Source organism: Alternaria burnsii, assembly GCF_013036055.1.
Source record: "Alternaria burnsii strain CBS107.38 chromosome Unknown 750, whole genome shotgun sequence".
Taxonomy (NCBI): Eukaryota; Fungi; Ascomycota; class Dothideomycetes; order Pleosporales; family Pleosporaceae; genus Alternaria; species Alternaria burnsii.
This window is the reverse complement of record NW_024066108.1, coordinates 1,496,894-1,515,801: the sequence shown is the minus strand read 5'-3', so window position 1 is coordinate 1,515,801 and position 18,908 is coordinate 1,496,894. Positions and strand designations below refer to the sequence as shown.

At 51.0% G+C, this 18,908-nt stretch overlaps 4 protein-coding genes across 4 annotated transcripts; 1 reads left to right on the top strand and 3 right to left on the bottom strand.

The window, feature by feature from the left end:
• Positions 1–788: 788 nt before the first annotated feature.
• Positions 789–3,488, top strand: GT037_001924 (glycoside hydrolase family 92 protein; the record flags this gene model as incomplete). The annotated part of the gene is made up of 5 exons (XM_038926971.1): positions 789–933; positions 984–1,016; positions 1,067–1,366; positions 1,614–2,369; positions 2,419–3,488. The coding sequence occupies 5 exons, from the start codon at positions 789–791 to the stop codon at positions 3,486–3,488; spliced, it is 2,304 nt and encodes a 767-aa protein (XP_038790263.1).
• An 839-nt stretch (positions 3,489–4,327) lies between these two features.
• Positions 4,328–7,760, bottom strand: GT037_001923 (potassium sodium eff; the record flags this gene model as incomplete). The annotated part of the gene is made up of 4 exons (XM_038926970.1): positions 4,328–5,140; positions 5,201–5,586; positions 5,643–7,495; positions 7,555–7,760. The coding sequence occupies 4 exons, from the start codon at positions 7,758–7,760 to the stop codon at positions 4,328–4,330; spliced, it is 3,258 nt and encodes a 1,085-aa protein (XP_038790262.1).
• Positions 7,761–9,131: 1,371 nt separating this feature from the next.
• GT037_001922 (uncharacterized protein) lies at positions 9,132–9,483 on the bottom strand (the record flags this gene model as incomplete). Its single annotated transcript, XM_038926969.1, has 2 exons — positions 9,132–9,331; positions 9,381–9,483. 2 exons carry the CDS (start codon positions 9,481–9,483, stop codon positions 9,132–9,134), a joined length of 303 nt encoding a protein of 100 aa, XP_038790261.1.
• Positions 9,484–12,125: 2,642 nt separating this feature from the next.
• GT037_001921 (uncharacterized protein) lies at positions 12,126–18,544 on the bottom strand (the record flags this gene model as incomplete). The annotated part of the gene is made up of 4 exons (XM_038926968.1): positions 12,126–12,559; positions 12,795–13,472; positions 14,179–17,698; positions 17,756–18,544. The coding sequence occupies 4 exons, from the start codon at positions 18,542–18,544 to the stop codon at positions 12,126–12,128; spliced, it is 5,421 nt and encodes a 1,806-aa protein (XP_038790260.1).
• Between the last annotated feature and the right edge of the window lie 364 nt (positions 18,545–18,908).

Sequence of the window (18,908 nt, the reverse complement as noted above, 5' to 3'; positions counted from 1 at the left end):
ATATTCCCGAGTTGGCAGTTATGGAGTGATTTGCGTAGTGAAGCATGTATTTTTGAGGCAGCCCAAGATGGTGCTCGCTCTAGGCCCCTAATGACGTACACATCTTCCATGTGGGAAGCGGAAAGAGGTTTAGCGTGGCTCGGTCTAATCTTCCTATTTTGCCGACTCCAAATCGGAAAGAGCAACACCAAGACGGCTGCTCCTGTTGCCTCTGGTCTTCGATTCACCCCTTTAAGCACTGACTGGTTTCGATGTTACACTAGAGTTGGAAGGCAAGCATGATGAGGCCTGATAGCACATAGTATTCCTGTATCCGGAAACTTCACTACGCGTTCAATATGCCGAGATTACTTACAGGGCTAAATTGTGTACCGCTCCGCAACCCCGGCTCACAGCTTCGCTCGGAAACAACCCGTATGCTACCTGTAGTAGTAGCAGTACCGACCGGAGGTTACGGCTCATTAATAGCACGACATGGACCCACCATCGATGTTACCCCGCAGCCATCCGTACTCGGCTGTAATCTGCATACCACCGCAACACCAGCGCTTTAGAGCCAGACTATCGCCTTGCTGGGAGATGATAGACAGTACAAGATGACTTAAGAAATGCTACCCGAATTGCTTATGTGGTAGGTAGCATGCTCGCGGACCATCGCGTCACTGCCAAGCGTCATGTAAGGAAGGGATAAATAGTCTGCGCGGGGAAGCGCAATGAGGAGCGTTGCGTAGCTGACACTTCTGTTGAGTTGGCTTTTCTCATTGAAGAGTCTGCGCTCAACCCAAATCATGGGCATTCTTTCTGTGAAGCACGCCTCGGCGTCCTTGCTGTGTGTGTTCATAACATCTACAGGCGCACAGAACAACTCTTCACAACCACAACCACGATCCGGATTTGACTACGTTAATCCTCTCATTGGCACAATCAATGGAGGTAGGATCAAGGTGTTCTTGAGAAGATAACGAATCGCTCATTCATCATAGGCCATGTGTTTCCTGGTGCTACACTGCCATTTGGTGGGTGGAGACTTTTGTAGTACAAACCAAAACTTGCTAACAAGTACTAGGAATGACCAAAGCGGGGCCCGATGTGATAGGCGAAAACCAAGGAGGGTTCTCTTCCAACGACTCAGAGCCGATATATGGATTTTCCCACATGCACGACTCGGGAACCGGTGGTTCACCGTCACTTGGTAACTTCCCGATCTTTGCCCAATCTGGATGTGTAAATGATGATATCAACGGGTGTCAGTATTTCAAGTCTGAACGAGCCGTTGAGCGCATACCCGGAAGTGTTCATGCAAGACCTGGTTACTTTGATATCACACTAGTCAACAACATCAGGACTGAGTCAACTGTCACAAATCGTACGGCTTTGTATCGCATTACATTTCCGGAAACACCATCGACTCCGAATACAACACTGTCACCACATATATTGGTTGACCTAACGGATCTGCCGAACACGAGGAGCGAAGCAAATATTACTGTGGATGCTGCAACTGGGCGCATGACAGGAAGTGGAATATTCTCGCCGTCATTCGGCATCGGCAAGTCATCTTCACATACAAACTGAATTTGAGACACTTACTAACTTTGTACGCCTATATCTAGGCACATATCAGTCGTACTTTTGCCTGGACTTCAATGGTGCAAAGGTCAAAGAAGCTGGCGTATGGTCCAACACTCGCGCGACAAACCGAGCAACAAGCCTACGGATATTTCCCAGCGATGTACGACAAACACCCAGTAACACACCAGCAGGTGGATGGGTACAATTCGAGAAGCCTACCCAGAATAATCAAATCCATGCGCGGGTTGGAATGAGTTTCATTAGCGAAGAGCAAGCATGTTCCAACGCTGAACGTGAGATGCCTTCATGGGGGTTTGACGACATTGCTGCCGCTGCTGAGATTGCATGGCGTTCCAAGCTTGATGTCATCAACGTCGAAGATGGCGGCGTCGATCAAGTCTTCCTCAACGCTTTCTGGAGCGGCATTTACAGGTCAATGATCAGCCCTCAAGATTACACTGGAGAAAATCCACTCTGGAACTCTGACGAACCATACTACGACTCCTATTACTGCATCTGGGATAGTTTCAGATCCATTCATCCTCTGATCACACTTCTAGACCCACATAGTCAAACGCTTATGATAAGAAGTTTACTCGACATCTATCGTCATGAAGGATGGCTGCCGGATTGTCGCATGAGCCACTGCAAGGGTTTTACACAAGGAGGCTCGAATGCAGATATCGTTATCGCGGATGCATACTTGAAGAACATTACTGCTGGTATCGACTGGGTGTTAGCATACGAGGCTGTCGTCAAGGATGCGGAAGTCGAGCCACCAAACTGGGATGTTGAAGGTAAGATTACAGTTTCTGAGTGGATAGGTTCTGAGTACTAATTATCAAGGCCGTGGTGGTCTCGTATCTTGGAAAGAGTTAGGCTATATTCCTACCCAAAATCTCGACATCGAAGGCGTGGGTACAGAAACCCGATCTATCTCTCGAACTGTAGAATATGCTTACAACGACTTTGTCATCGCTCTTCTGGCCCGCGAACTCGGCAATACAGCCGATTACCAGAAGTACCTCGGCCGCTCCGGTAATTGGCTCAACATGTTCAAGGCCGATCAACGTAGCGTTATCAATGGTACTGATACCGGGTTTGAAGGTTTCCTGCAGCCTCGATACCTGAACGGCACATGGGGCTCTCAAGATCCGATCTTTTGCTCTCCACTACTCAATTTCACTGGCTGCTACCTAAATCCTAGCGGAGGCGAGACCTACGAAGGACCAGTGTGGCTATACACCTTCTTTGCTCCTGGAGATATGGCGACTCTTATCCAAACCCTAGGAGGACGCGAGCGCTTTGTTGAGCGCATGAACTGGCTGCACGAGTCCGGTGTCTTGTATCTTGGAGATGAACAGGCTTTCCTCAATGTCTTCTTATACCATTACGCTGGACGTCCTGCTCTCTCTGCTGAGCGCGCTCATCAATACATTCCCTCATTGTTCAACGATACTGTCGTTGGCATACCCGGTAATGACGATAGTGGCGCCATGGGATCTTTTGAGGCTTTCGTTATGATGGGATTCTTCCCCAATGCTGGACAAGATGTTTACTTTATCATACCACCTTTCTTTGAGTCCATCTCTATCAAGAATGGCCAAACAGGCAATACAGCAACAATCCGCAACATCAACTTTGACCCAGGTCACAAGAACATCTACATCCAATCTGCTACCCTCGATGGTGTATCTTACACGCGCAACTGGATCCAGCACAACTTCTTCTTGGAAGGTGGTGTCCTCGAGTTGACACTAGGTCCCCAGGAAAGTAGCTGGGGAAGGGCGCCGGAGGATGTGCCCCCTAGCCTGGGACCTTTCGCGAACAACACCATGGCAGAAAACGGATCAGTCGTTGCGGATCAGAGGTGGACAATGCCGAGGATGCAGTTTGATTTCGCCGGTAGTCAGTAGGTTGTGGGAGAGCGCGAAACCGTCATATTGGAAATAAAGTGGCAATAAACCTCGTGAAGCACATTGCTCTAAGTCAACCTCAGTGGTGAACGTGAATTGTTTAACTCCCTCATCACTACCTGACATACCAATGCCGAGTCGCAAAACCATTGCAGAACGCGGTCCGGTAGTAGACTAGGATACCATCCAATAAGAAGAACGATTATACCATCAAACAAGATCACGCAATACGGTTGAATCTTCCATAGCCAGAGGCACGTTTCCACAATGACCTCGATGGTATTCTGCCTGATCTCGGAAGCCCAGCGAGCTGTAAGTCAGCCGGAGGCCAAGAAAGACTGAGAATAGAGATGTATCGCTTGGGTCTGCCGGAGGCTGAGGTTTGTAGTGCAATGACCATTGATTCATAGCTAGCGCAGTTTGTATTAGCATATCAGAGTAGTGGTTGATGAGCGAATGGATACAGGGATAGAATAAAGCAAGAATGATGAAAGAATGCATGGCATCTACAAGTGAAGTGTGGCTCGGGCTACCAGCCTCGTCAAATCGGCAATGACGAAATCAAGAGTGAACGCTTGGGCCACTGGCACAATCGTGCGTTGGCGATGCTCATCCAATTTCATTAAGTCATTTAACAAACGTAATGGTCAACGATTGACTAAGTTGGTATTCATCGTAAAGCTATGGTAAAGAGTGTGTGTTGTCGTGATCGTAAGTCATGAGTAAGGAGGGGCCATGGGTCAATCCAAAGAGACATGAGACCAAACTATACCGCCTCCATCTACATCCTAAAGTGTGACAATTTGTTCCATCCACCACCAATCAAATTCGATCCTTTCTTACTTTTCGCGAACAGCAACACTGCCGTTCAGTCCGGCACGGGCCTCGGCATCCTCGCGGCTAATGACGCGGTGCGCACCGCTCCAGATACCAACACTGCGCTTGATAGCCTTCCAGCTCTCGATTGCGCTAATGTAGATGACGACACAACCGAATGCAACGCCCCACTCCCAGGTGATGGCACCATGCTTGAACACCTTCTCGTTGATGATAGGAATGTAAACAATGGGGAACACGACGACCAATCCGGCCATGACAGCGAAGAAGAGGAAGCGGTTGCGCCAGACAGTAGAAAAGACGGAAAGGCCGGGTGGTGCCGATGAGGGAGTATTGGGATACATGTTAAAGAGAGAGCGAGCGAAGTGTTTGACTTCCCAGGCCGTGACAAGGAGAAGGAGGGTAATAGTAGCGTAAGTTGTGGCGCGAGCACGGAATACTACGTCGCACGTATCGTTGTATCCCTCATTACATCCAGAGCCGAGATTGCCTCCGCCAGGACCGACATATGCGACAATGGCAAAGGAGAAGAGACAAAGGGCTCCCATGAAGAAGCCATAGATAAACTTGTCCGTGATCAACTCGGCTGAGAAGACACCCTTTTTGTTGTCGTGCGGTGGTCGGTACATGCTGTCTTCCTGTGACTCTTCGAGACCGAGACCGATGGCGAGGAAGGAAGAAGTAATGAGGTTGACCCAGAGAATCTCGATAGGGGACAGCGGGAAGACGGAATGATTGTCTTGATCCTTGAAAGCGAGACCAATAAGAAGTAGGATGACTTGAGCGATATTCGAGATGAGCAGATGCATCAAGAACTATATTGCCGAAAGTTACTGACTGATCATAGTATGAAGAGGGACAAGAAGCTCACATACCTTTTGGATGTTATCGAACAGACGTCGACCTTCTTCGACCGCCTTTACGATAGACGCGAAGTTGTCGTCGGTGAGAACCATCTCAGCGGCGTCTTTGGCGACGTCGCTACCAGTACCCATAGCCATACCGACGTTAGCCTGCTTGAGCGCAGGTGAGTCGTTGACACCATCTCCAGTCATGACACAGAAACGACCCCTTCTGTGGAGAGCCTGTACCATCTTGACCTTGGTAGTTGGACTACACCTAGCAATGACAAGAGGCAAAGTCTCCATAGCGTCCACCTCGTCTTCCGTCATCCTGTCGAAGTCTTTAGCGACCATGACGGCTGAAGCAGGGGTACGATCATCAATGATGTCCACATCCTTAGCAATGGCTCTCGCCGTACCTGCAATTTGGTTAGTATAGATTTCGCTTGCCATTTATGAAGGGGATAATGCATACCAGGATGGTCACCAGTGAGCATGTGAACAGTGATGCCAGCAATTTTACACTCGCGGACAGCACCTTTGGTCTCCAGGCGAGGTGGGTCATAGATAGCGACAAGACCGAGATAGTTGAGATTAGCCTCGATGACATCACGTTCCGAGATGTCAGTGCCGGCTTGTAGTGTCTTATGAGCGATACACAGGACGCGGAGACCTTGGTTTGCCATTCTTTCAGCGGCCTCCAGAATCTCAGTACGTTCCTGGTCCGAGACGTTTAGTGCAGGCATCATGAACTCTGTTGCTCCCTTGGTGTAGACATCCATGAAACCCTGATGGTTGTCCTTGTAAACGACAGTCATCTTCTTGACCTTGGAGTCGAAAGAGAACTCAGTAGCGAGATGGATGTTGAGAGTGGAGAGAAGTCTCTCCTTGCCCATGTTGAAACGGGAAGCGAGAACATGCAATGCGACTTCGGTTGGCTCACCGTGCGCTACCCAAGGTCCATCAGATATGTCTTGCATGATGGCAGTGGGCGGTCGTGAGATGGTATCGATAGTGGAGGCATCGGTGTCGCGATCGTCACCACTGACTGACTGATCTAGAGCTGCAGCCTTCTTCTCGCTTGGAGAGTCGACGTGGGTCTCAGATGGCGGTATGACCTTGGAGTTATTGCAAAGAGCGATGGTACGCAGAAAGCGAGTAACAACAGCATTCGGCCTGTACTCATCCAAGCTGAGGAGCTGGTCATCTAGGGCGACGTTTCCGCTACAAGGGTTGTGTGGGTCTGTAATAGCGTCGATGGTGAATGTGCCAGCGCCATGCATTAGGGCCGTCTTTGCGACCATGCGACCTTGGGTAAGAGTACCGGTCTTGTCAGAGCAGATGTTTGTGACACCACCAACAGCCTCAATGGCCGACTGGACCCTAGTAATGACGTTTGCTTTGGCCATGGCTTTGCCGCCAACAGCGATCGTAATGGTGAGGACTGCAATGAGGGATTCGGGAATGACAGCTACAGCAACACAGATACCATAGATCAGGACTTCTCCGCCAACCTGCCATTTGCTTGCAGAGAAGACAATGATGGCAAGTAGGATGGCAAGACCAAAGAGTAGGAGAGCGAACTTGCTCAACGTGATCTGGAGTGGAGTTCCAACAAGGCCTAGGATTGTCTTACCGCCGTTCGTGAAACGCTTGAAGATTCGGACAAAGATGTTGGCAGACTGTGGGCCAGCGTCTTTCTTCTGGCGAAGCATAGTGGCGATTTTTCCAACTTCAGTGTTCATGCCAGTTGCGACTACGATACCATGGCAGCGTCCAGATGTCACCTCACTACCGGAAAAGGCAAGGTTGGTCTGGTCACCAGTGGCAAGGTCTAGCTCGTCGAAGGTCTTCCATGGTGTCTTCTCTACAGGTGCAGACTCTCCTGTCAGGAAAGCTTCATTGGTGTAAGCATTGACACCGTCGATGAGGCGAATATCTGCAGGTACGATACTACCAACGGACAACTGTACAAGGTCACCAGGGACGAGGTCCACTGCCTTGACTTTGATGTCCGCCGTTCCGTCTCGGGTGACGGTAGCCTCAGGTGCCGTAAGCTTTTTGAGAGATTCGATAGTCTTCTCGGCTCGATAGTCCTGCCAGAAACCGACAACGATGTTCAGGAGGATAACTGCGGTGATGACGCCGCCTTCGATATAATCGTCTATGCCAAAGCTTATGGCCATGACAATGATGAGGACGAAGGTGAGACTGTTCGAGATCTGTCTTAACAGAATTTTCCACATGGAAAGCCCTTCAGCTCCCTTAACCTTGTTAGGGCCATAGAGCTGGAGGCGAGATTGCGCTTCAGAGTGAGGGAGTCCATGGCTGCGATCGTTAGCACAAGCACAAGAGATTAAGATACAAACATAAGCAGTGAGCCCTACTGGATGTCCACTCGTAGTTTCTGTGCAACTTCCTCGGAGGTGAGGGTATGCGGAGCGTGGAGTGTGGGCGAAGTGTCGCCATCGGTAGGGTTCGGCTGGAGTTGCCTTTGGTTGGGTGCAGTATGCGGATCCTTACTACCACATATAGGGGGTTCATCGACGTTAGGAGAAGTCTCCTCGACGGCAAGTAGCACAGTTTCACCCATTCAAGTATATGTGATAACACTGGTAGTGTCGGTGGTGAAGAGACAGAATGCGCCTTTGCGGGGGGGTCCTTATAGGCAGTTGGTCCTACCAGGTTTAGGCGGGGTTAGCACGCTAGACGAGCGACGTGGGTCCCCCAAGCGTGGAGAGGCTTGGAACTCTTTGTCCACCACGCCTCGTTAACGGTTACAAACGTCTACATTACAGCGTGTGCTACACCAGTATGTACAATCGCCTTAATCAGCTGATGCCGTTGAACAAACGAGTACCCACAGCTGTTATGGCGGGACCAATAGTCGACAGACGCTGTGAGGCTGGGCTCATTGAGCTGCTCATTGATAGAACGATAAGAAGCTTGGCTGACGGATCCAAGAAGTCCGGTCGCCTCATCCCAGTTTTAAGTATCGACTGTGTGGCTTTGAGCCACTGTGCCGCGATGCCGAGATGTCTCGGCTGTTGGCGTTGAGTACTTTCGGAGTACTTGTCGGTACTGTGCATGTTGGTTCTCGCAGTTTCCCCGTGGAGGATCCAACGACTCCGCGTTTTGCGCGCTCTGTGTGGAGCCGTGTGATGCTTTTAGCCAGCGACAGGAGCATCCAGGATATGTGTTTCCGGGGTAGAGATACGACAGTAAGCAGCGCTGCCGCATATGACAGGTTGATGTTTGCCACGTATGCCACTTAAGGCTTGTCTGATTACAGGTGTGGCGGCACCGCCAATGATACGCCTCGCAAACCAATACGCCATGATGGCAACGCGTGGTTATGGTGCACTAGACCTGCAGCGCATCGAAGACTTGTCGGAAGGCCCAGTGAGCATTATCGTGGAGGATTGTCCCGAGGAATGTGGAGAGTGTCGCTTCGCCTGCCTGCGCAGTGTGCGGGTGATCGTTTTCTGGAGAGACTATGGCGTGACAGGATCTTTTTCAAAGTAGGAGACACTGCGAGGCATGGAATGTCGTTGAAATTGAGCCTCAATCGATAGACAAGCTCTGCACGTGGATACCTGGCCCAGGCGGGGCGGGTGGAATGGTGGGGGTGGCAGTTGCGGATTCTGCTCCTACAACTATCAGCATCCGACAATACCGAGAAGGTTCGCGGGGTATACACGAACCTTACGAATTCAGATAATCGCATGGGCTTGCGACCTACCACGCGATTGCATGTGATCGCTTCTTTCGATGACCACATAACACGATGGTTTTCTCGCTACAAGATTGGATAGAATTGGTGAACAGACGACGCTTTTGATTGTGTGGTCCAAATATATACTACGCCGAAGAACCCCATCCCAATGCCCATTATTAACCCTATACATGCATGTTCATAAAGTCATCAAACGCCCTTTGTAAGTCCCGACAGCCTTACTCAAGCTCAGATCGCGCGTAACGACTCAGCTTCCGACATACTCGAACTCGACGAACGGCGCGGCGCAAGCTGGCTATCCGCCTCGGCGAGCGCGGCCTGCATCGAGAAGCCAAAGGTGGCTGCGAGGTACTGCGCATAACGAATGCGATACGCCTGCGCAGGGTCTTCCTTTGGCTTAAGAAGCTCCTTCTTTTGTGATGAAACACCTGCTGGAAAGATTAGATGGGAGGCTTTAGTATGGTTGATCAAATATACCCGATGCGGGATGGAGAACTATTGAAGGCGTCATGGTAGGCGACAAAGTAGGTGAAGATGAGGGTGACGAAGAAGCGGACGAGTTGAATGGAAGAGCAGGCATAATGTCTGAATTCTAATAGATGATAGATGATAGATGTGTGGTGGTTTGAGCTGTAGGCGATGCTGATTGGTTGCGGTAGAGGTAGTTCGAGGTTTGTATGAGGGTAGTTCTCTGGTGTCGATCCCGTCTTGCAAGAGTTTAGATTGAAACTCGAGATTGGTTGAAGAAGTTGCTGTGGATGCTTTGCTGCTTCGAGGGAAAGATGGGCAGCAGATGATCTCTTTATACGTGGCTGACGGCTGGGATCGAGGGACCATTCAATCACGATCGTGAGCCCTGCGGAAGCTTCACCGCACAATTAGAAACAGAACGAATGGCGCCGTCACGATAAGTTCCACACAAGAGACACCGAGGCATGCATCTCGATCAGCCCGAACCAATGCAACGTAATTGGGGGCAGATTGTTTCCTAGTGGAGAAAAGTGATACAAGCCGGTTAGCCATCCATGAATGCGCCATTTCTTTTCTTGTTACCCCTGGACCATCGCACTCCCGTAGCGCTTCCCCAGGTTTTTCATTCGTGCTTGCCTGTTTGAGCGGTGTAGTAAATGTTGCGCGCCAACCTGCTTTGAGCTCCATGCATGCGGTCCCTTGCCATAGCATATATCGCAATGCTCAAAACATTTTCACGATGCGCTGTTAATGTTCAAAGGCACACACAACAGATGCTGCGTGACGCATATAGTCCGACACAACTGCATCCAAGTGGCACCACCTGACTAACCTAGCCAGCATCGCTGCATAGGCCCAGCTGCGGAGCAAGTCGCCACATTCCGTCAAAGCCAGTAACGTTGCCGTTTAAAACGAGCAAATGACACAGCCAATATTCGCTATTTGCGCTGGAGATGACGACGGCGCAAGTAACCCTTGTTTATAGTGGAACGGCCGTGCGTCGTGTTAGATATCAGCAGCTACGCCACGACTGGGCACTTTGCGCTCACATATGGAATACATCCTTTGTCGCGATGCGCCTAGCCACCTCGCTTTGCACCTGCATATTGTTGGTGAAGTGTCAACCCTTTCCAAAGGACCACGTTGTTGGCGCAAGTCGTCTGGGACGTCTGAGTGCGCTTTCGCGACTCGTACAAGGTCCCATAGACCCATGCAAAGAAACGGGGAGACCTTTTTCTAGACTACCAGGATCTGCAACTAAACGTCCGCTTCAGAGGGCTGAACCGCAAGAAGCCGCAGCCAAGGATCCCCACCGTGGAAGCAGAAACACTTTCGAATTCTCTGCCATGCACTTTGATGCAGTTTCTAACCCACGTCACACCGGACCCACAATATTCGTCAACATCGATATCCAAGCAACTTTTGCGATTACTCTCTGACATCCACGATACTCCAGGTGTATCTAGCATTGCTTATGATGCTATACTACCATACCAAGGTGGTCCAGAAGCCTGACTTTACGTACAAGAAACCAGTGTAGCCCGCCCAAACGTCACGATGTCACAAACGCCGCATTGTTCCAAACGTGTTCTATGCAGACGCCGCATCATGAGGCCTTGACGATCGATGAGGGGCAGCGCCATTAGCGGGACCAGTGCGGGGCCGATGCCTGTGAATCGGATGGCTCGGCTGAAAGCCGTCATTTGTCTGGAGCCAGGCACACGCAGCTGCGGTCACCGTGACCGCGGCAACATCACCTTCCTGTTTATTTTGAACCAAGACTTGGCAGACCTTCCCTCGATTGTCAGGTATCGCAGGCCTCCCTGTACTGTGTCAGCACGCGGAAAGCACTTTCCGACGTTCCCTTGCCCTTTGCCCTCATCCTTGGGCATGGGCATGCAAGAGTATGCACATCATTATCAAAGCACACAGCCACTCTCGCCATGCACGATATTGCCTCAACCCAACGCTAGGCTCATACTGTCAGCACGCACATTTTACAATGTCCATGGCGATATAGCCTCGTGCCAGTGCGGCATTTCCTCAAACAACACCATATAATTATTCCCGCTGTGGAGCCCGGCGATCTGGTCCAGTCAACTCTAAAGCAACGTCAATCACCGGCAGAGTACAGCATGACTGTGGAATGCGACACACGAAGAACGTCAGGTACAGCGGCATTTACTACTCACCGCTATAATGTAAGTTTATCTTGTGGTCCATCCATCAGGCTTGCCCTGCATGCTGCATTAGGCCGACATCAGGGTCTGATGCGAGGGTACCTGATAGCAGCAAGACGTGCCTGGATCAATCTCTAGTCTGGTTTCACATGTTGCGTGTACCACATTCAGATAACACTGGTCAAATCAGAAGTTGGAGGTTGGATGCGCGAATATTGCGATGACTACTACATTGCAGAGGTTTTGAAGTTTAATTCGGTGAACCTACGCAACGCCATGAGTGACAAATGCGACTGGCGTGCATATCACGATTTGGACAAACCAATGTTTGCAGGAAAGTTGGGAATCTGGACATGGCTTATCCACAATTATGCTAGGCCTCTGACCGGAAACACTTACTCTAGAAATCGGGCCTACATCCGTACGATACCAAATCAGGTACCATCAGACTCTTACGATGAATCAAGCATTACGCCATACCCCATCTGCGCGCATAGGAAAACAAAGGAAAGAAAAACAACGCAAGACATCCAACGGTAGACATGATGCTGTTGGCCATCACAGTACCGCTTCACCAGCGTTGGTCTGGGTACATGTAACCAATTCGTTGGCCAGGGCCGTCGAAGTTGCTTTGTGGAGCAGAAGGCCCCCTTTCGTCCATCCTCGGCGGTCCACCTTGCATGCCGCCTGTGGGACGACCACCGACTTGCTCGCCATCCGTTCCTATACCTACGTCGCGAACACCATGGACTCTAGCCCCTCCGCGCATCGCGTTGCGAAGTCCTGCAGGAGCGGCATGTGGAGTAGCAAGAGGAGCAACACGGGGGGGGTCCACCATAGCTTGAAGGGCTTGCGGAAGGGCCATGCCTACGACTAGGAGGCATCTGGGGAGGACCGCCATAGCCTGGACGTGGACCTGCGGGAGAGTCACGAAGAAGGCTATGAAGACTGGCAGGAGAGCGGCCACCATAGCCACCATGTCCGTGAGGAATGCCGCCTCCATGACTTGGAGGGAATCTTGGGGGCGGCGCGCGTCCACCAGCATTCTGTCCATTCGCAAGCTGTTGAAACTGCTCCGAATCCTGCCAGATGCCATCCTCTCCTAAAAACTCAGCCCTGCAGATCGGGCATCGCTTTTGATCATCGGGTCGATTCAACAACATCTCCTTCAAACAATCCCTCCCGATCATGTGATTACATCCCTCAATTCCCTTGATTTGGATGCAAAGATGCGACACACTCGGTGGCTCCAGACAAATCGGACACTCAGCATTCGGGGGCGCAACTCTGCCATCGCCAACGGGCTGCGTTCGTTCTTGTAAGAACCACGCCATGTCTTCTGCGGCTTCTTGCGAGAGACCGCGGTCTTGTCGCATAGCAGCGGGTTCGACTTCGTTTCTGAAAGCGCGGTCCGGACGAGGGCCTTGTCCACCGTCGGCGCGATCATTGACACCACTGTTGGCGCCATTAACGCGGAACGGGTTCGGGCCTGTCCAGAAGGAAGACCGAAAGGCTCCTGGGCGACCTGTCGGGCGGCCGCCTAGGAGACTTCCGGGTGGTGGCCGTCCTTGTGGTAGCCCATGAGGTGGCATACCTCCATCTATATCCATACCTGGGGGTCCCTGGTTCCGACGTATGGTGTTGCGATACGGACCATGAGGTCCATAGCCTTCTTCGTGCATGTTACCGTCAGAGTCTTGGTAAGAAGAGTAAGAGTGAGAGTTGCCGTCCATCATGGGACTACCCATCGCGTGATGCATCATTAGACCTTGGCCGCCCATGCCACCTATCATGGTTGGTAAATCGTAGCGTTCATACGGATCTTGCTCTACGTTGCCACCGCGCTGAATTTGGCTTGGTCGATAGCCACCGCCATTGCGGCGGCGGCCACCGAAAGGATTTTCATCCCAGATTCCGCCTTGAAAGGGTCCCATGTCGTTTGGTTCGGTCGATAGAAATTTGTGGTCTTAGGTTGTGGTTGAGGGTAAGTTGTTCGTCTGGACGATAAGTTGGCGAGGAAATGAGCAAGTGAGCTAATGTAGTCGAATGAATCTATCCTTGTGCTATAAGGACTAATAACACCGTATTCCAAAAGAGTACAGTCACCGGACAATGAGATGGTGAAAGTATTCGCGAAGAGTTAAACGTGTTTTCAAGAGGTCATCAACTAGGGCTATGGTTGAGATGCTCCACGTCACACAACTGCATGAGTATGGTTAACTATGAAGAGCACAGAAATGCTCTATGCCCAAAGACTTCATATGACGGCCAGGTATCTCAAGACGATGGAGAGTGCGGTATTTTATGCGTGTCACTCTATGTGCTAATGACCATGTGACTAAGAGGCCATGAAGCTGGCCTTGAACATACAAGGTGAAGGCATGTGTATCGGTTGCAATAAGTAAGAAAGAAAGCATGTTATACTAGTAACCTAGGTTATCCTACTTCATTATCACAATGACTAGGGTATCTACATTGCCCATCCGACCGCTATGCTATCCATACCCAGACAATACCGGATGTAAACAAGGACAAATCCTTACACTCCAGAGTAAACCTGGACCAAACAATTCCTTAGCTATTCCTCAAGTTCGAAACTCTGCCGCCTATGAAAGTGGGACTACCAGCTCTACTCCTGGTCTTGGGTTGAGGTGTTGCACTCGTGCCTCTGGTGCCCACACCCGGTCTGCCAACGCTCCTCAGACGAACAATCTCTTCTTCCTTGCTCTGCAGCGTACGCTTGTAAATAGTCAACTGTGCCTCCAGGCTCGCGATTTGCTTATGCTGTCGATCGTAGTTCTGATTCAAGTGCATGCCCTTCCGCTTTGTTGCTTCCCCTGAAGCTGCAGACGAGAGTTTCTTCACTTCTTCTTCAAGCTCTTTAACGCGGGCAGCATTGGAAGAAGCAGCGTTTTGCGCATCTTGGTAGGCTCCTCTCGTATATTCCAGCAGACTTTCCGCACTCGAAGCGTTCTGTATTGCTTTGTCTTTCTCCGCGCGTGCTTCAGCAAGTTCTTTGCGAAGCTTAGTGATCTCGGCGATCTGTGCATCAGGCGAGAGAAGATCGGTAGCTCGCTGTTCCTGTAGCTGCTGGTCTAGGTCGCGCATCTCTGCGGTACGTGTTGTAAGGCGCTCGGTAAGAGTAACGTTATTCTTGGTCAACGTTTCCACTCTGGTCTCTGCAGCGCTCAATTTCCCCTTCTGAACACGATAATCACGGGCGAGATCTTCATGCTTCCCCTGCTGTTTGTCCCACATTATCTCACTCTCTCGAAAGTGCCTCTGTTCTGCCCTATGGGCTTCTTGCTCCTCTCGAACCGCTTTGTCAGCAGGAGCGGATGCTCTCTGCAAATCAAGCTCGGGTGCAGCAGTTCCGGGCATAGAGTCGCTTATATGCGTGACCTCGTGCTCCTTCTCTGCAACGGAAGCTCTTTGTGGTTGTGGTGTGAAGCGCATACGCTTTGCCGGGTCAAGGTCTTCTTCATCCAAAGGGCGCTTGGTACGCTCAGGTATAGGCGTATCAGTAGAGGGTTGCGACAACTGCGTCTGATACTCAATGACATCCTTGACGCTACCAATAGACGGCAATGGCCATTCGGCCCCTTCCATTATGTTCTCGATCCAGCCGGCGACTTCTGAGGCGCATTCAACGTCTCGTGGCGTTCGGTCGTCGATGGCTTTTCCAACATCGGGGCGAACATGCGCCAGACTTGCCAGAATAGTATGCATACGCTCTACTGGGTCCAGACTCGATGCTACATACCGCTCAAGGTGGCCGACAGTCCTTGGAATGACTAGATGGATCACTGGCACCACATCGCGGTCGGGAGAGTTTGCCCAGTTCTTCTTCCGAATCTGTGCTGCGTCCTGCACGCCATCAAGGCAGATGATCAGATCGGGAGCATGTATGATGGGCGATGCATCACTCGGTATAACGGTGACCAGTAAGCTACCCTCGGTCTCTTTGCGGTCTACATTCCAGTCTCTGCCAGGCATAGTGTATTTGATCAAGTTTGCCTTACAGAAGGTCTGGATGATCCGGAACAGAGTCTCATTGTTCCGTTCCGTGACCAAAACAAGATGTTTCTGCGGCTCGGAGTTTCGCAATTCCTGGAAAAGTCTGGCTAAGAACCTGAACTTGGTCGAGTTTTCCATACCAAATCGAGCGGCATGTTCAGCTTGCGTCGACGAAGCCTCGCCGTTCAAATCTTCTATTTCGGCTTCAGCGAAGACCAAGTCCATGTGTGTTTCAATAGCCCGGAGTTGGGACAAGATATTCTTGACTTCTTCGATGGGGCTCACACTCCGAGGATCTTTGAGAAAGCGATCCAACAAGTCCTTTTTGGACGAGATGTACTGGGCGTACGTGTCGCTTTGTCGGCCTTGTATGAACAACGGCACGATGAACTCTTGATCAGCTAACTGCAAGTCGTCATTGAGTAGACTGTCGCTATCCTCGTCATCTGCATCACTAACATCCATTTCGTCAGAAGCGGGGGACGTCGGTACTGGTGCGATAGGTTCAGACAGGGTTGGATCTTCAGCGATAGTAGGTTCTGGGGGAGCATCTGGCAGCGAAATCATGATCTTGTCCAACGGTGGCGCTTCTAATGGTGTATTACTAGTGGCATAGGCAATGTTTCTTAGTGATGTTGGTGTTTGCGCAACAGGCGAACGGTCGGGCACAGCAGAAGGCGAACGAGTGCCTTCTGGCGGTTCATTTGTCCGTAATCTGCTCAAAGGTGTAGAAGTAGCTGATGATCCACCTCCTGTTACTGAAGACGTGATAGACGACCTGCCAGGGCGCCCTCTAGAAGCTCTGGAAGCTGCGAGGCGTTTGGCAATGTCCTCTTGCAGCCGTCGATGGACATTTTCCGCAGCGCTCTCACCCGACATGATTGATGGCGATGAAGTAGAAATAGGTGTACAAGGTCGTGATGGAAGTCTGGATTCTTGAGTTCTTAGGGAATAGCTTGGTGGGTAAAGGACTGGCGAGGTTTCGTGATTGAGTGACCTTGACAGCCGTTCCGGAGTCTCCTGAGATGAGTCGTGACGAGATTCAGAGCTAGCTCGATGCACTGACTCTTTCTCGATGGTAGTCCTTATACTCTCCAGCGTGTCGTCTTGGGTGCTTAGATCTGCCTCGAGAGGTAGTACTTGCGCGTGCTGCTCACGTTCAGGGCTAAAGGAAGCGTAGAGCAACTGAGCATGGAAAGTCTTGTTTGCTTCGGGTTGATCTGGTGGCAGAGTGCCGTGACCAAGAGCGGAATCAGATTGCAGAGATACTACTGGCGCGTCGTCGTGAACCTGGGGATTGTTTGGTGATGCTTGTATTGATTGGTGAGGTGGGTCGGACGCCGGCGCCGGAAAGGCCAGGCTTGGCACACTAACCCTGGTAAGCACTTGTCCTGGATGGTTAAGTGGTGTCGCGCAAGTATGTTCTAGCTGGTCTGGAACGGCAGTGAGAAGTTCTTGTAAAGGCTGATATGGTGCAAACGGATGCTGAGACTGAAAGGGGAACTGTTCGTTGTCTTCCAGTAGCGAGTGTTCGGTTAGACTGGGCTGACTGTCACGAACGCTATTTTGCTGGGATGTCTGATGTTGCGACGCCTCGTCAATGCTGCCGACCGCGAATTGTATACCGCTAGCTTCGTTGCTCCGTTCGGAATGATGCGGTTGGCTGTTGCCTACCAGCGTAAAGGATTTGTTCAGAAAGGATGGGGTTTCAGCTACGTCCGCGACATCTGTCGAAGCGTCTCCTGTAATGTCTGCAGAGGTTGGGCTCAAAGGCAGATGTTCGCTCTGTGTGCTCTCTCCTCTATCTGAGGTTATCTCGCAGACGGCTTGAGCTGGACAAACCTGAGTGTCGATGTGATCAGACTGTCGCGTTTCGAGCCAGTTAGGGTCTTCTCTTATATACTCGACTTGTGCAACACTCTGGGCGTCTCCGCTGGGTTGGATAGGCACGCTATCCTCAAGCTCTTGGCTCGACGCCTGGTCCACCTGTGACGAGATATATACAAATTCGGCTGTCGTCGGAGCAGCTTGTGATTCTGCTGTGGTGATATCGGGGATGGTCTCAGGGATGGATCGTGTAGGCGATGTGGCGTGTCGTGCGGCTTCCTCTATCAGTTCAAGGAGACCCTGCAAGTAGTAGTTAGTAGATATGCTAACTCGTAGAAAAACAAGAAGCAAACGTACCGAGTCTTCGACAACGTCCTCCTCGATGTGCGACTCGTTTGTATATGTGCTTTGCTGGCTTGTATCTCCAGTATGCTGAACAATCGGAGCAAAGCTTCCTTCGCCAATGGAGCTTTGCGAATCTGCAACTACGCCGGAAAGGAGGGGTTGTGGCCGTGCAGCAAACAGCTGCGAGCTATCGAGGTTGGTGTCTTGAGTAGGTGCTTGAGTCGAACCAGGCCCAGACGAGGCGATCTGGGAGAAGCGCGCGTATTCGTCTCTTTCAAGACTTTCGCCACGTCGTGCGATCTGAATGCGAGGTGAAATGCGGGCTGCTGGTGCTGTGGCACTGGCTGAGGTTTGCGGGCCTCTTTGATCGTTGAGAGGTGTTGAAGATGTAGAGGAGCAGATGGCAGGTTCTGGGCTGCTGTCAATGACACAGGAATTACGAATGCGCCTCTGTTCTTGAGCGTTTTGCCGTTGCTCAGACTGTCCTCTGCTGCTTCTTCGCAATATTCGGCGGACTTCTTCCAAATCTCGCGCTTTCTCTTGCTCCCAGTGAGCGACAAGCAAGTCGTTCGCGTTCTCTTCTGGCTCCCAGGTTGGTTCCCACGCCTTGCCAGTTTCCGGGTCAAGGCCTTTCCATTTAATGTGATAAGTGCGCACTCCACGGATGATTTTCTCGTCCAAAATGTGCTCTGCTGCCCATAGGGTGTCGTTGGTGGGTTCGCTTTCGCTGGAATCGATGCACCGCGCTCGTTTGCTTGGTTTGGTTCTGGTAGAATTGCGCTTCCTCTTGGAGTGCGCCATTACGCGCGACATCCAACTGAGATGTTATCCAAGTAGGTTAGCTCCATTGTGGGAAAGAGAATGTGGAAATACCAATGCGCCTGGGCTGTTGGCAGGTGAGGGTGACAGTGAGTGATGATGAGTGCGGAACTATCCGCGAACCGAATGACGACCCCTGCGGGCGGTGAACGCGTCACGACGCGTCCCTGACTAGTAAGAGACTTCACAACCACGAGAATAGGTGATAGTATCGGTTCAAATTGAGGACCCAGGGTATAATTCGACGCAAGAGATGATTTGTCAATAGGCACTGAGATCTCAAATAAGTCCCGGGTTCTCTTTGTGCTTAAAGTGCTAGGCCCAATGCATGATGATTGCGCAAGTT